General features: G+C 38.1%; 1 protein-coding gene across 1 annotated transcript; it reads right to left on the bottom strand.

Annotated features, from left to right (window-relative positions):
- Nucleotides 1–10,473: 10,473 nt before the first annotated feature.
- LOC104867614 (olfactory receptor 7E24) lies at nucleotides 10,474–15,518 on the bottom strand. Its single transcript, XM_010632021.3, has 2 exons — nucleotides 15,485–15,518; nucleotides 10,474–11,366 (listed from the first exon to the last, which is right to left on the bottom strand). The coding sequence occupies exon 2, from the start codon at nucleotides 11,353–11,355 to the stop codon at nucleotides 10,474–10,476; it is 882 nt and encodes a 293-aa protein (XP_010630323.2). The 5' UTR covers nucleotides 11,356–11,366; nucleotides 15,485–15,518.
- Nucleotides 15,519–17,804: the final 2,286 nt, after the last annotated feature.

The following is a 17,804-nucleotide window of genomic DNA, read 5'->3' on the forward strand; positions in this document are numbered from 1 at the left end:
TTTTTCTTTCACAGATCATGTATATCAGAACAAAAGGGAACCTGTGGTCCCTTAGGCAAACACTGTGAATTTAAATATGCTGGCTCTTTTCTCCATGAAATGTATGTTTCTTCATTTATTCTATTCCCAAAATTTTTATTATTTTGTTGTATGTGTTTGCATTTGTTTGTCCATAACCACTTTTCAGTTATTCCTTATTAATATGCCTACTTTCCAGAAAGGAAACTTAGAACAAGAGTTTTGTGTTCCCCATGACAAAAAAGTACATAAATTTCAGTCTTCTTAGATGATAATATACACAAGTGTATCACTTCATCTCATGGTTCAAACTTTCCTGTATGTTTTCATGATGGAGAACAATATTTTCAATATTTACTCCTCACCCATTATTTTCTGAGTTAGGCTGTATCTATATTGTGTTATGTATAAATAGATCCCCCAGCACTCAGTTGTCTGAGTACTAGAAAAAGCTATAGGAGAGCCTAGAAATTTGATGTGGACAGAGTTAAGTATGGATTTCATATTTTCACTGACCCCGAAGAGACACAGTAATGGTGTCAATTGGATTGGAACAATAAAAATTTAAAAACTGGAAGATCTGGCTGATTGTGTACTATTATATTATCTTCAAGGCTCAATGGACAGTTTATAATTACACATCTTGGTGTATGTTATCATAATCCTTAAAATATCTGAAATTTAATAGAAGTTGAAGGAAAAATGAATATCCATGAAAATTTTTCATATCTCTCCCTACAGAGCAGAATCCCTAGTACTATTGTTTTTGTCAATTTGCTCCCTTTATAAAGTAGTTCTCAAATTGCTTTTCCATTGTTCAATGTGCTAAAATATACAAAACTAAATGCACAGTTTAATCTTTTGTAGGTGCAGTTTGGTCACATGAATAGTAACGTTGTCTTTGTGCAAACATTACTCTCATTCACCTCCAGAAGTTTTTCACCTTCACAACTGAAATGTGCACCCATATGAACACTAAATTCCAACATTCCACCTAATCAGTCCTGATTGTGTTATGAAACATGATACAAATCTACAAATGCCAAACTTCTGAAATAATGTATCCAAAGAATCAGTATTTACATAGAAGTTTTGGGTCTTTAGCTCTACCACTTTTTCGAAACTGCATTACAAACAGATATTGAGTGTCCTGGGATTAAACTTTCCAACCAGGAAGCCTCTTCAGGGTGCTATGAATATTTCCATTTCTTACGCTGTAAATGAAAGGATTTTTCATCTGGAATACCACAGGGACACTACTGGAAGAAGGTGACAGAAGGAAAGTAGCTGTCCACAAGAAGTTTTACATTCTTCCTCTACTCATGTAAAGATGCTGAGTCCAAACCACTGCTGTTATTTTCATATAATTATTAAATTTCTGTCTACCTTTATTTCATTTCTGGTATAAAATACACAAAACAAAAACCTTGAAATTCCCACCACATTAAACACACACTTTGATGACTTCAACTCTATTCACATTCTTTTTACACTATTGATTTACTTTTTTAATTTTTAAAAATTTTATTCTATTAGGTTGTATTAGTACATGTTTGCAGTGATGAAGTTTACATTAATCCTGGGAGTGGGTACATGTACACAATACAGTTTGTGTCTTTTTTATCTCTTTCTCACCCTCTTTCTTATTTCTACCTCCAAGTCCCCATTTCTCACTTTCATTCTTTTTTTATTATTATTTTAGTTCTTGTTAGTGACATATAATATTCATTGAGTTTATTAGGTTTCTGTATACTGAATTTTACTCACTTTCCCTTCCACTTCTTTTTTCCCCTCCCCTTCAGTCTCCTGAACCCTTTCATATTTGCACAAGATCTTCCTTCCCTAACTTCTACCCATCCTTTATTGTGCTCTTTGTACTTGGCTTTATTCAAATGAGAGACACCATATCGTAGTTAAGCTTTTATGTCTTACTTATTTCACTCTATACTACATTTTGATTTTGTTGTCACTTTATTACAAATGTCTCACAGACATCCTTCTTTATAACCAAGTAGTTTTCCATTATATATAGACACCACATTTTCTTTAACATTCATCTATTGATAGGTATTCAGGCCACGTTGGAGATTTAGCTCTCATGAATTGTGCTGCTATAATAACTGGCAAGCATCACTGAAGTATGATGACTTTAGCTATTTGTGGAAGACACCTAGAAAGAGATTTGTTGAGTCACTGGAATTTATAATTTTCATTCTTTTCTGCATACTGATTTCCATAACAGTTGTATAAGTTTACATGCTCACAGATGAATTCAGAGAAATGCTTTCTGTTTTTGTCCATTTAATCTGATATTAGCCACCGGTTTGTCAGAAATGGCTTTTATCAACATCATGTATGGTCCTTCTGTGCCTATTTTTTTCAGGATTCTTATTATGAAGGGATGTTGGATTTTCTCAAAAGCCTTTTAGTCATATGATTATGAGATTTATGTACTTGCTTCCATTTTTATGATGAATTACATATATTTATTTGGATATCTTGGCACCCATGGAATGAAAACTACTTGGTCATAAAGAATGATGTTGGTATTGTAGTCTACTTGCTAATATCTTATTGGGAATTTTTTCATGTATGTTCATTAATGGTATTGACCTCTAGTTTTCTTTTTTAAGTTGGGTCTTTATCTGGTTTTAGGATCAAAGTGTTACTGGCTAGCATAAATCACTTAGAAGCATTCTATCACTTTCCATTTCTTTGAAGAAATTGAGTAACATTGGTGATATAACATACTTAGAGGCTTTGTAGGATATCACAGTGAATCCATCAGGTCTGTTTTTTTTAGTTGGAAGGGTTTTTTAATTACCATTTAAATTTCATTGCCTTTTATTGAGTTTTTTAACTTTTTTGTCTTCTTGGGTTAAATTTGCATGAGATAAATATCTGTTCATTTCTTCAAAACTTTCTAATTTGCTGAAATACAATTTTTAATAGTACTTCCTATTATTTTCTGGATTTTTTATTTAAATTGAACTTATTGGTACATTCTTGGTAGACAGTACAGTCACATTCATTACTGGGATCTTGTACCTTTGCATGACAGGTCTTGGTTCTCATTTTTTCCCCTTGCATGAGATAAATATCTGTTCATTTCTTCAAAACTTTCTAATTTGCTGAAATACAATTTTTAATAGTACTTCCTATTATTTTCTGGATTTTTTATTTAAATTGAACTTATTGGTACATTCTTGGTAGACAGTACAGTCACATTCATTACTGGGATCTTGTACCTTTGCATGACAGGTCTTGGTTCTCATTTTTTCCCCTTGTTCCCACCCTCCCTTCACCCCCTCTCCCGCCCCACCTACAAACACTTTCATTCCATTTTTACATTTTCTCATATTTTTCCCTTTCCCTTATTCCCCTTCCCCTACGCTTCTCACTGTCCCTACACCTTTATCCCTTTTCTTCCTATTTCACATTGCTAATTATCCTGTTATGATCTTGAGTACTATTTTAGTTTTTCACAACAGGTGTTTCCAAGTTATTTTCTGGATTTTGACAATATCCTTTGGGATTTCATCTTTCTTATTTCTTATTGCATTGTTGTGAATACTTTCTTTTTCTTGGTAACTTTGGCTAAGTGTTTATTTATTTTGTTTATTCTTTCAAAGAACCAACTCTTTGTTTTGTTGATTCTTTGTATTTTTTACATTGATTTCTGCTTTACTCTGCATAACTTTTCTCCATAATTTCAGTTTGGGCCTGAATTATTGTTGTTTCTCAAGTATCTTAATGTTTCCCACAAGATTATTTATTTGAGCTTCCTGTTTTTCTGACAAAAAGTTGAAAACCTACTGCACCTTACATTAAACTGATGTGTTCATGTTCCTAACTTTTCTATATATTAGAGTGATATTTTTAACTTGTAGAAAAATTCAAACAATCTACATAAAACATATCTTAACAACTTGCACACAGGGTTGTCTCAGTAGCAGTTTGTGATATTGTAATTTCTGCTATCTTCACCCTCAGCCTCATTGAATCCTTTCTAATGTTTTTGACGTGCTTAGGAAATAGTGTTAGGGAATTGATCATGTTAAAGTATGCTGTGACGCCGCCTCACAGGCTACATTCTCCTGATATATCTTGGCTCTGAAAATGACCTCATGCCCTTATCTCTGGTTGCCCTCCCCACCAAGGCCACAGCGGTCCAGGAAAGTTGAAACCTGTGTCTGCAGGACTGGGCCCATAAAAGCAATCTGGCCTGTGATAGGTTAAAAGTAGCTCACTCCTCATAAATAAGCAATAGCCCACCCCAAAACTGATAAAAGGACCTTCCTTTCTTTGTTCTTCTCTCTCCTTCTGCTTCTTCTTCCTCCTCTCTCTCTCTGCCTTCCTGCTTCCTGCTCACCTCCCTACAATAAAGATCTCCTGCCGGACCTCTCAGTGCGTGAGTGGCCTAATTGGGAAGGGGCACCCGAAAGGGCACGCAAACCCCCTTTAATTGGTGTCAGAAGTGGGATCTGGGATTGCCAGGTCCACAGGCTAAATGCCTGGGGCCTGAAACCCAGATTCCAGGGTGCCCCTACTCAGCCTCCACCCGATGTCCGTGGCCATTCTCCTCGTCACCATCTTTACATCCACCACCGACTCACCGATCTCCTGATCCGCCTTCTGGGTAAGTTCCCCTTTCTGAGAAGTCCTCAGGGTAATGGGGACCCCAGACTCCAGACCACCCACAAGGACCACATCCGGGACAAGGCCATTTACCTTACCACTTACCCGCTGATGATGTGTCAGTGCTGGGGCAGGACCAGGGAGTATGCATCTGCTGTCCCTGCTCACTACCCAAAAAGGGCTCTACCCTCAGTACAGATAAGAATACAGTCTCTGAAAGGAGTCTTTTGAGGTAGATGACCATAGGAGAAGACACTGTTTTGGTGCCCAGTAGACTGGAATAATAAAACCAAAGGGCTGGAGGCAGCAGGTGCAGGTGCTTTGAAATTTTTATGATCTGGGAGGATCCAGGCAGAGAGCTTGTATAAGCAATATCTGCCAAGGTTATTCTGATTTCATTTGATTTTTGTGAAATATACATAATGAAAGCCTAGCAATACTGTTTAAATATTTTTAATAGTACAAGCTTGCAGTACATAATTATGACATTCTTTGTGGGAAGTTATTACATGTGAATAATACACTTTAATTCTTTTTTATCCCCTTGACTTCCTCTCCCCTCCACCTCCATCTCTATGTCCCCTTTCTTTTGGAAAAGATCTATCTCCTTATTTCCTTTTATCTATATTTTATTTTGCTATTTATTTATATTTTGTGTTTTTCACATTAGAAGTGTGCAATATTTACATTTCTGTGTCTGAGTTACTTCATTTAATAATATGGTCTCAAGGTGCAGTTGGTTGTCCAAACGTCTATGTAAAATCAATCCCGATACTAAGAAGACACAAGAGTGATGGCTCATAATGACAAAGACCAAGGGTGTCAGGTGGACCAAAACTGGCCAAAGCCTTCACAATCAGGCCCATATCATCTGTACATGCAAAAATAACTCAGGTGACATAATTGTGAAGGATTTTACCCACAAGAAGCCTTGACTGCAAGTTCAAATGTTTACAGTAATTTTACGGATTGCAGTAGTAATTAAGTAGATACCTGAAAAGACAGGCCTGAGAGGAAGAAGAATACGTGGATTTTGAAGTGGGAGTCAGAGCTTACAGGATAGTGAGCATGTTTCTTAGCACCCTGAATTGTTACAAGGACAGGAACAGTATAAGAGGATGGATCTTCTTAAAGATAAGAGACATGGAATTCTGAAACATATTTTATTTTTTGCCTTGATATTTCTTTGACACCTTTAAAAGAAGGCATAATGTTTGACTAACTTTTCAAAACATAACACACCCTTGTAAAATATTAATATGCACTTATAAAATACAATAAATTATGTATAAATAAGAGAAGAGTAGAAAAAAATGAAACAAGCACCTAGCACTCTGTATATATTTTGAATATTCACAAGTTAAGTATATACACTAAAGACCCATATGCCTTGGACTGTATTTCAGTTGTGCCAAGCCCAGTATTCCTATACATTTTTCAATATAGGCTTTTGAATTATTGAGCTCTTCCTGTGCACACCTGAAGTGGAGACCCTTCACTGAATGATTAAATGCTGAAGAACATTACCAATAACAAGTGCAAGATTACAGTTAACTACAGCCCACTTTTGAAACAAAAGAGAGAAATATCCTACTTTAAGAAGAAAGTACTTCTCACTACACAAATATGAGAAGCAGTGAAAGGTCTCTTATTTCAAGAAAATGGTACAAATTTACTTAGCTTCAAACATTTTTGAAGATTCAGTTGGAGCCAGGACTACATTACATGTACAATCAATAAAATTGAGGGTTTACAATAAAAAAATATTGTGATGTAGAGTTATCTTTAGGAGTTTTCAACATTTGGGGGTTTTCTGATTTCTTTCCTTTGTGGGTATAATTGATCAGCCAAATATTTCTTTATCTGGTAAAATACATTGATGTGATAATTGCTATGGCTTGGATATAAAATTTCCTCCCCAAATTTCTCTATGTGTCAAAGGTACCCAGATCACTATGGCTTTATAGGCAACTTTCTGTCAGGAGGTGGAGCCTGGCGAAGCTGCCACTGTGTTGTTACCTGTAAAGCTGTGTTCTCCCTAGTGCTCGCTTCTTTCTCTGCTTCTTGAATGCCTTGGGTAGAGCATTTTTTCCTCTACCAGGCTCTTCTGACATTCTGCTTCTGCCTTGGAGGCAGCCAGCCAAGGACTGAAACTGAACCAAAATAAATATTTTCTCCTTCGAGTTGTGGACTCTGAGTATTGCGTCCAGTGTTTGGAAAGTAATTGAGACAATAACTTCTCCTAGACCTTCACAAACTCAAAATTTTAATAAACATATTTTAGTAAAATACACAGCTAAAATGACACCACTCACTATAAGAATGGCAAGGTGCACATTGCGTCTGTCTATATTAAAATAATGAAATGTTAATAAACACCTTTGTGGTTTTAAAATTTTTTGCAGATTTGTTTTCCTCAACCTCAGTGAATTATAGTATAATATCTGTTGACAATGTGTACTTTTTATTTTTATTCTTTATCGTGTATTCTACAGTGACCTGTTGAAGCTGTTTCATTGTTTTTAATATTTTACATACATGTTTGTGGCACATAATGAATATAGTTATTATTTTTATAATCATAATATTTCTATTTACACTTAAAGGCTTTGGTGTGAGGGAGAGATATAAAGCCCAGGTTTTTGTCAAAACATCTCCATCCCTACTTATTGATTTTCCCATCAGGAGACACTTGAATTGAAATTGTTACACTACAACAATACGAAGGAAGCTCAAGTTTATTCTTTTGTTGGTTCTCATTATGATTTAATTGGGAAATATTGCAAAAGACCAAGATTTTTAGGAAAAAAATGGCAGGGTGGTCAGCAACAACAGATCAGCCTCTCCAAGATACAGAATCCAGACACTGGAAAATAACTTCAGAAAGAAAACAAGGGAGGTGGATCCCTGGGACTCAGGAAGGATCTGACAGAAAAATTTGAGTCCATGGGGAATTGAAGAGAGAGAGAGCACAATGCAGAAAAAGAGAGGAGCAGTCTGCTTTTTCCTAGTAAATGGCTTGCAGTTTGAAAGAAAGGAAGACCAAATCACAAGAAAAAAGACACTGTGAAATTGGGAACCTCCAGAGGCCTTCAAGGAAAAATGCAGTAGTGGAACAGACCAGTAGCTGACGTCTGCTGCAACAGCCAGTGCAGCCCAAGTGCCTGAAGTCCACTCTAGAGAGTAGGCAGACACCAATCCAGGTGAGGGTCAACTGAACCTGGGACACACAGCAGCCACTGTTTGGCTTCATCTCAGCACTTGCCATGTTCAGGTGCCACAGTGACTGGGTGAGGGACATCTGTGTTCAGAGAGCCAAAGTCAAGCTGGCAAGCACCCCTTGAAGGGTTTAAACTAAAGGGCTCAGGCTCTACAGCCACAACCAGAGACTTTGGATTTGGAACAAGCGGAATTGACATCTCCACCCTAATCCTAATATCAAGTGTAGTATTGATTTAGTAAAGTAATTTTGTTAAAAAAAAATCTCCTCGGTTTTTGCAGCAGGGGCAGCAGCACCATGGCAAGGCTGACAGATCAGTGTTGCCTTGGTGATCCCAGTCTGACAGCCAGAGAGCACAGTGGTTCAGCTCCTAGTGAAAGGGTGAAAGAAAGCAGAAGACATCCAGCTTGGCCCGCTGTCTCCCATTAGGCCAGTCCCTACAGAGATGCCTGGCAGGCTTGGTGAAGGCCTTATCCATCAGAGCTCATGTACTGACTCTGATGGCTGTTGTCTGTGTTCCCATTTCCAGGCCACTTAAACCAGCCCTGCGGTTCAGCCACTTCTTGCTCATGGACTGAACCTGCACAACTTTCTCCTGCAATAACAAACCCTTGCACAATCTGTGACTTTGCTTTCTTGGTAGCCCTATTCCTCATCTGTTATGGTCTCTGGGGAAACTATTTCCTGTACCACTACATGGAATCCCTGCCTCCAGATTTGGCACCTGACCCCGATGTTGTGGGCACCTAACAGCAGTTCTGTTACCTTTCTGTGGAAGCAGAATACAGGAAGGTAGACATTGACACAGGTCATGAGGCACTGGAGTTTGAAACCCTGCAGACCTGCAGGTATGGAATAATGGAATAATGACACTGACCACTGCTTTTACTTTAGAGTCCTGTGCTCATGGGTGGACTCGTGATTGTGTGTGTTCTGTCCACTTCTAGGTCCAGGAGGGCAGGATGGTCAGCCCCTTGCCTCTATACTGCAAGTTTGATCCACAACCCTAGCTTGACCTGGGCAGATAATATGCCAGTTTCATTGTCAACTGTGTGATCCCTCCTTGTCAGAATCTCCTTCTTCACAGAAAGTGACTGATTCCTCAGTCCCTCTTCTGGTTTAGTTGCAGTTCTCTTCTACTATTTTCCAGTTCTTTTCTACTACTTTCCATGGCAGAGCTCATTTTGCACTTGTCCTAAATTTGAAGAGATTGCTGATCCCCAAGAGCATTCTTTGACCATCCTTGTTCCCTGTTCAAAATGCTAGCTATGTTCTCCACAAGCTTCCAGTATTTTCTCCATGTCATTTAGATGTCCTTTAACCTGGGTGTCTGGGCTCATGTGTTCCAGCACAGCCTTGTGTCATTTACCCTTCCACCTGCCTTTATCAGCCATCTGGAGAGGAAACCTTCTTGTGTTTCTTTTGCATTCTCTGCAGGATTGAAGTATGATGTGCTTACATAGCTAGCAGTCCTCAGCCAAGTAACTGAAAAATGTGATTGTGTGAGTGTGTATATAAATATGTGTGTTATGTTCTCTTTTTTTTAAGACAGGGTCTGTGTAGTTCAGGCTTGTCTTGAACTCAGAATGGAGCCTGGCTGGTCTTGAACTCAAACTGATCCTCCTGACTCAGTCTCCTGAGTTCTGGGATTATAGATGTGTGCCAACAGGAGCAACCATGTGTAAATATTCTTTTTAAAGTAGCTACACAGAACATGTTCTTCTTTGGGGGTTTAAAAGTAGCTACATATAGTAGGTGTCACTATAATTTTTATTTAACATGGGGATTGCAGAGCAACCAGCACACTGGATTCCAGTGCACTTCAGAAAAGATGCAGGGAGCAGTAGTGCTTGTACTCCTAGTAGGAGATCTTTCTTGCTGCACATGGAGATTGCACCTTGTGAAATGTACACAAGAAGACTTTGGGACTTTCATTTGCTGTTTTTTTTTTCCTCTGCACTTCAGTAACAACTGCTGGCAAACAAAACTTTCTCCTGGCCCCAGCACCCTGGGAATTAGCACAATTGTCCTTCCTGGCATAACCTTCCCTCTGTCCTGCCTGAGGAGGAGGGAGACAGGTCAGCTAGAGGACAGAATGGCAGGCATTGATCCAAGGAATGGTAATGCAAGGCAATGAGTGAAACACTTGCACTGCTTTTCTGGAGCTTTTATTTCTGGTGTATGCATTATATTGCTGATTGAAACATTTAATAAAATTTTATAAAATATTTAAAACTTCTCACAATAATAGTAATATTATTTCTATTTCTCACTGTGCTAAGATACATACACCTAAATGTGCCACTTGGAAATGAAGTCTGGTGCCACTAAATCCAGTGCTATTTTTGTGCAACCATCATTTATCTGTCTACAGAAAATTTTCCAAATTCCCAAATGAATTTTACACTGATATTAAACCATAAATTTCACCATTCTCGGAATCAGACACAATGCTTCTATGAACATTATATAAAAGTAAATAAATCACACTTTTGAAGTAATATAATCAGGCAGGGAATGTTTGCATGGAGTTTTGTGTGGTCAGTTCAGCTACATTTTTACATTTCAAATGAACCACAATCATCCAGGTATTAGATTCACCAGCTGTGAAGCCTCCTCAAGGCACTGCCAATGTCCCTGTTCCTCAAGCTGTAGATGAAGGGATTTAGCATAGGTGTGACCACAGTGCACATCAGTGAAGCCATCATGACATTCCTGGGAGAATTTGACACTTCTGAACCAAGGTACACCCCGATGTTGGTTCCATAAAATAAGCAAACAACTAATACATGAGAAGTACAGGTAGAAAAGGCTTTGTACCTCCCACCTGATGAATGCATTTTGACAATGGAGGAAACAATTTTATAGTAAGAGAAAAAGATCCCTAACATGGGAATAAAGCCAAATATGGCACCAACAAAATATGTGACCATGGTTTTGAACAAGGTATCAGAACATGAAAGACTAAAGACTTGAGAAGGATAACAGAATAAATTAGCAATTTCCACATCTTTGAAGCAGGTAAATTGCAAGGCAACCAAATTGTGCAGCTGGGAGTCCAAAAGGCTCACAAAGACAGAAAGCAAAAGTAATAAGACACAGAGGCGAGGATTCATAATGACTGAGTAGTGCAGGGGGTGGCAGATGGCCACAAACCGGTCATAGGCCATCACAGTCAGAAGCATGTCATCTATACTTGCAAACAGGATTAAAAGAGACATCTGTGTGAGGCAGCCCACATAGGAGATGACTCTGTGCTGAGTCGAGATGTCTACAATCATCTTTGGGACTGTGGTTGAAATGAAACAGACGTCAATCAAGGCCAGGTTGGAGAGGAAGAAGTACATGGGGGTGTGGAGGTGGGAGTCAGAGCTGACAGCGAGCATGATGAGCAGGTTCCCAAGCACTGTGACCAGGTACATGGACAAGAAGAGTCCAAAGAGGACAGGCTGCAGGTCTGGATCCTCTGAGAAAGTCATAAGATGGAATTCTGAGATACATGTGAGATTATATGTTCTGATAGTGCTTGAACACCTTTTCAAAAATAAAATTCAGTAGAAAAAGGAAACCAATAAGTAGTGCAAAAGACTCAATATGTTAGGAATCAAGTATTCTTAAGCAAAGTATTCCCACTTGAAGTCCACAAACCTCAATGATGTCAATTGATGGTGATAAACCTGATCCTCATGAGCTCTTTCATTATCAGGTTATTTGTTTCCCATGTCCTTCTTTACACTACTAATTTACAGACATTGCAGTGGCAATGTTAGAACATTTGAGTTCAGAACTCTATGAGTACTGTATGGCCAACTCTTTTCAAAAAAATAATATATTGCTCTATTGAAAGAAAATTAACAAGTATTTAATATACCTTATTTTATTCTCAAAATGCTACAAATTATCTTAATTATGCTGTCTATAATTAGTGTAATATCTAGCAGTGCATTATATGAACAGTAAAGTTAATTGTTCATAATAAAAATTTATAGTAGTGAGCTAGTTATCTCCCAGAAATTTTGCATCCTTTTAGGAATTTTCTTAGTTCCACTTTTCAACGATGTAAGAGCTCATATAGTTTTTCTTATGTATAAATTACTTAATATGACACTCCCATATATGTCAAAATCTATATAACATAATATAAAACAAATTCAAGTGCACACATATAATTTAATGACATAATAAGGAGTGTGTCCTTAGTGCATACTGTATCCATCAATGATTAGAAATAATATGGGATAAGATTGACTGGCATTTTTCATTTTAAATTTTATATAGGTTTATTTTAATAACTCCATACAATGTCACTATGTAAGATAGCTCTTTGCTCCTTTTTTGGATGGTATTGTAAAGTAGCATCATAGTTTTTACAATATCAAATACACTATCTCCAATGAAAAACCTGAGAAACAAGGAAATTCAAAAGGCTCTGGCTGATTTCAAAGCTTTTTAATTCTTATTTACAAATTTTTCCACAACAATGTTTTCTGGTACATGATTAACATTTCTCTTATTTTAGATATTAAAATTTGCCCACTTTGTTTGATCAGGTGATATTATCATTAATTTGAGAAAAATGAAATGTAGAAGTATATAAAATAATGTTGACACACGTGAAAATTTATGTAAAATATATTTACATGAAATGGTGTAAATACAGCACTAAATAATGTAATTTCTCCATCATTCAAATAATCACAATGTTCACCTAACTTTCATGGCTGCTGTATGAAAGTGTTTAAAAATAATTTACATCTCTGGAGATTAGCACCTACTTGTAGATAAATAGATAGAAAGATAGATGATAGATAATTTTAAAATATTAAGATACTCTAGACTCAGACCAATAATTTTAGACACATTAACAATATTTTGAGTTTTTAAATCCTTCCTTATATCTGAGTTGAGAACTGTTACCTTGGAAAATTTGTTTGATTTCATAAAATGCTCCCTTCATATTAGCTCTCCACATATTTTTAGCCTATAAATACTTAGTGAGGCTTACATCACAACTGATATTTTTAGAGAACTAAACCATTACCCATGAAATGTGAACTGTTGGTAACTGTCTACACTTCCATTCTCTTGCTTTGCTGTCCTCAAAGGAATGTGTCATGAATTTCATGCAGTAATTTCCCTGTTACAGTTTTGAGGTGAGAACTGAGTTATGAATCCAGGGTTTTCTTAAAATGTCTTCTAAAAGTTACCTGAAACTTATGTGAGTTTTATACAATACAAACGTATTTTCTCTGAGAGTGGGCTACATACACAAGTGGCTCTAATTTTCCTCTAACTACTTCAAACCTTCACAACAAGAACCTTCACTTAACATCTAAGTTTATTATTATGTCAGTATTCAAAATTCTTGTGTCACTTTGTCACACAACTGCAAACCGATGTAAAATACATTGGTGTGAGATAATTCTCTAATTTCTTATAATTATTGTATGTAAAATTTTATACATTTCTCCTACCAAAAGTCAGTCATGATTTCTCATACACTTTTATTCTTGAGAAATCCCTTCAAAATACCCATGCAGTCTGTACAGTCGTGATCTCTTTCTGGTAAGAATCAAAGAAATTTCATTACCTTATTGGGAAAAGCATTTACATTTTGCTCCAGTGGAGGAGGTTATTTCTTGGGAAGCAAACTTGCAGATGAACTTTAGTCCTGTGTCACTAACCTGAAACCATACACAGCTGTGTATCTCTCTTCTGTTCTCTGTTTTCATACTGCTTGTTGAAAATAAGGAGGGTAACTTTCATCTCCATATGCGTGGCTACTAGAGGAATTTTGGAATGTAGTATGAAGTCATTGTGAGTTTTTGTTTATAAAATAAATAATTCTGTCATGCAAGTAGGAAGACTACTGAGACAACAGTAAATAGTATTTCAATGCCAGTGGAGCCTGAAATGATGTGAAGTTCTAGATTTCATCTCAGCCAGAGGCATAAATTCACCTACCCACTGCTATTTGATTTTTTACTCATTAATATCTTTGCCATGTTTTTGAGTACTGGATATATCCATTATACAATCAAATGGATTATAGGGCCCATGTGTCTATGATGCAGACATAAACCAAATGCATTTTATCTTGTCTCTTTATCTATGGGATATCCTAGAAAGGAATGGACATTCAAAGTGGAAATGACCACAAGGATTTATGTCATGCTGAGTATGGGGGCCAGCTATGGCCCTCTGGGGTTTGACATTTGAAAGGAAACTTCTTCCTCTACAATTAAGGCATTGATACAATGTAACAAGGGTCAAGGACTCTGTTTGTTAAGCTTATTTGTTCTTTGACCCTGTGACTCTAGGAACTCAAAGAGATAGCCAAAGATCTGATGTTATCTATAAGAGTCAGGAAATCTTGTTTTTGCATAAGAAAAGATGGAGATGATTGCTTGGTGCTCCCTGTTTATGTGCCTTTAAGGAAAGCTGTTTCTGAAAAAATAAACCAGACTACTCTTGGTCTCCACTCATGCTTGAGTGTTCTTTCCTTTCTCAATCCTCACTCACCAACTCAGGCATGTCCGTGATGTGCTGGCTGGACCACTACAAATGGTGCCCAAACAGGGACCTGAGTATCTAGGGATCTAGTTAAGGACACCGCAGAGAAGAAGGAGGCCTCAATGAAAAGGTAAAGAATGGTGAATTTTCTTGTAAATATTAAAAATAGGAGCCGCCAATAGTTGCATGTTTTTTGTACATATGCTTAAAGATGTATTGTGTATCGGTGATGCTAGAGTAGGGCACCAGCAATTGTGTAATTTTTAAAAATTTGTAGAAATAGTTTTTCCTTGATTTCTTGAGGAGGGCTCAGTTAATCTAAAAACTTGGATTAAGGTAGGAAAATGATTACAGGATTATTATGCTACACCTGTATCTAGCAAGGTACCCCTGGATGCTTTCAGTTTTTGGACTCTCATCTGAAACAGTTTATATCTCTGAAAAAAAAGAGCCCTCTTTAATTGCTCTATTTTCAGGGCCCCTTAAAAATTAAAAACTTATTAGGATCAATTCTCAACCTCTTTTGTCCCATGTTCAACTAGGGTTACAGCAAGCTTTAACTATTGAGAAAGATTTATCTGGATTTTCCCTTATCTGCCCAGTCTTTGATGCTTGAGATGCTCAGGAAAACCAGTTTGTCAATATGTTCCAATTCCTTTTAAACAATTAAAATAATTAAAAATGGCTTGTGCCCAAAAGGGCTGACTGGCCCTTTTAGGTTAGCCATGCTAGATTCTCTTGCAAATGATGCCTTGCCGCCTTTTGATTGGAAACAGATTGCTAAGGCTTGCCTAGATGGAGGTGATTATTTGTTATGGAAATCTGAATATGCAGAACAATGCCAGAGAATAGCAGATCTTAATAGACAGCAAGGAGAACTTAATGCAATTTATGAGATGCTAGCAGCAGAGGGACTGTAGAGACCAAAGTTACTCCATTTTAAGATAGAAGGCCATCGTATGTTAAATGTGACTCCTAGATGAACTCAAGCAGGAATTTGCTTAGGTGAGATAAAGGCAAGGCCAGATACCTGGGAAAAGAAACCATAAACTTGCAGAGAAAAAAGACAGGAGGTTCAGTATAGATAAGAGAAGCCCACCACATTCCTGAGCACACTGACCTCTTCTTGAACTAGCCCTCTCCCCAGCTTGAAATAGTTTTCTTTCCACGTTTGCAAGTGCACCAGCAACACCCAATAGAAATAAAAAGTAAAAGGTAACACCAATGAAAAAGAGGATTTCAATCCTCCCAAACCCTATAAAATTATGACTTAGAAGAGGGTCGGGGCTCTCATTTCTGATCCACTTAGTTGGGGAGGCACGGGGGTCCAGGCTCAAGCATTTACATCAGACTCGACTGTTTGGTGGTCTTTTGGGACTTTGCAATCTGGGCACAACATTTGGGGGCTCATCTGGGATCCCCAAGACCTCAGGACTCAATCCAGAGGAGAACAGCTGGCTGATTGAGTGAATGTAAGTGTCTTTTTCTGTTGTTTGTTACCTTGCAAGAGTATCTATAAAGCTGACCAGGACCATGATGGATGCATTAAACGGGGCCTAACAAGCTGGGGTTTCAGAAGTCATTCCAGCCCCTTCTGAGTAGGGGGTTAAAATCCCCTGGATGGTTCGAGTCCCTTCCAGTAGGGGGTTAGAGTCCCCCAGAGGGTTTGAGTCCCTCTAAGTAAGGGGTTAGAGTCCCCCGAGGGTTAGAGTCCCTCTATTTTGTTTTTAAAGGTGGAATGGGTCGCTCCCACATTTCGGCACTGGGCCGCCGCCTCAGTTTTGTTTTTGTCTTTGGATTTGCTTGGAGTCTTGTGTTTTGTGTGGTTGTGTATTTTTGTTCTTTGTTGTGTTAATGAGGATGGACATAGATAAAATGGAACAGAAACAGATGACCCCCCTTTCCCTGATGATGGGACATTTTAAGGAGGTTAAGGCAAGGGTGCATAACTTGTCTGTGAAAGTTAAAAAGGAAAACATCAGACTATGTGTGACTCAGAATGGCCAACCTTTGGAGTCAGATGGCCATTAGGTGGCACTCTAGATTTAAAAATTGCCCAAAAGATAAAAATGATTGTTTTTCAGAGCCATCCTGACCATGTCCCTTACATTGTTTTTTGGGAAGATTTGGTAAATAACTCCCCACTGGTTAAAACCTTTTTTGCCCTCACAGCCACCAGAGCCAGTATTGGTCACCAAAGAGAAGGAAAATTCTGAGGATCTGGCTGCAAAAACACCCCACTGGATTGCTTTCTCACTAATTTTAAATTGAGTTTTTCCCTGAGCAAAAAGATGAATATAGAGTCAAATTCTCCAGTGGAAAAGAATGGACTAACTGACATAGCCTGTATTGGACCTTGACTGGAGTCCCACTGGAGAGAGCAACTGCCCATCTCCTTGGAAGGGAAGAGGCATGCCCCTGGGATTTCCTGGGTTCCCTTTGTAGGATGTGGAGGCCAGCTCACCGGTAGCAGAACAAAAAGAAGGCAAATGGATAAAATCCTCTGCCTGAATGGTGAGATCCCCTGGGTGCTTCTAGTTTGTCTTTGGAAGGGGGCCTAGGGAAGGAATTTATTAACCTCTTGTGTGACTGTGTGTGAAAGAGATTTAGTTAAGAGAGTGAATAAAATGAGCTACAAAAGCCATCAGTAGCCTCGCCTGTGCACCAAAACAAATGAAGGGGGCAGTTGCACTTAAAGAGCCCTCCTGGCATTGCAGAGCTTGTGTGGGTCAGTCCTGCAAGTCTGTGGCCACACTTAAAAGGACATAATGGAGATTTGCAATGAGAAACTCTCCTTTAGTTCGAGCAGGCCTGAAAGAGCTGGGAGGTACAGAACCAGGCTGGTGAATGAGACACCCCACCCTTTGCTTGCCTTGCATCACCAGACAAAAAAATATCTAATGGTCATGGAGAATGGTAATACTAAACCAACTGTTCTTAAGTGCATAATTCAAAATTTTGATAAAGATTTTGTGGGGGACTATAAGATAAAACTGCAATCAAAGATGCTTAAGAAACTTTGTGAGCCATCATGGTCTCAGCTAAGTCAGACTTTGCCCCCAGGAAAACTCCAGACAAAATTTAAGTCATTTGCCTTTGTTTCTCTTACCTGAGACTTTGATAATTTGGAGGCTTGTGTACTCTTAAGAGCTGCTCAAGCTTCTGCTCTGTGGTAATCAGCTACTAGTAAAAACTATTTAGTTTTGGTCTTAAAGCAATTGCTTGCCAAATCTTCTGTTTTCCTGTGGTGAACTTGCCTTTCAGAAAATGTGACATCATTGCACACAAATTCCAGTGTTTCCCCTTTGGAGAAGGTTGAGCTGACTCCCTCTCCCAGAGTTGGTAAGATCAAAGGTGTGGAGGTAAGAGACAAAAACAAATTGTTTAGCTTTACTGCACTGGAGGGTGCAGATGG

Source organism: Fukomys damarensis, unplaced genomic scaffold (genome assembly GCF_012274545.1).
Source record: "Fukomys damarensis isolate Sample0158 unplaced genomic scaffold, DMR_v1.0_HiC HiC_scaffold_37, whole genome shotgun sequence".
Lineage (NCBI taxonomy): Eukaryota > Metazoa > Chordata > Mammalia > Rodentia > Bathyergidae > Fukomys > Fukomys damarensis.

Excerpts from the sequence above, each read along its gene's own strand:
- LOC104867614 (XM_010632021.3), bottom strand. The coding sequence starts at position 11,355 with ATGACTTTCTCAGAGGATCCAGACCTGCAGCCTGTCCTCTTTGGACTC.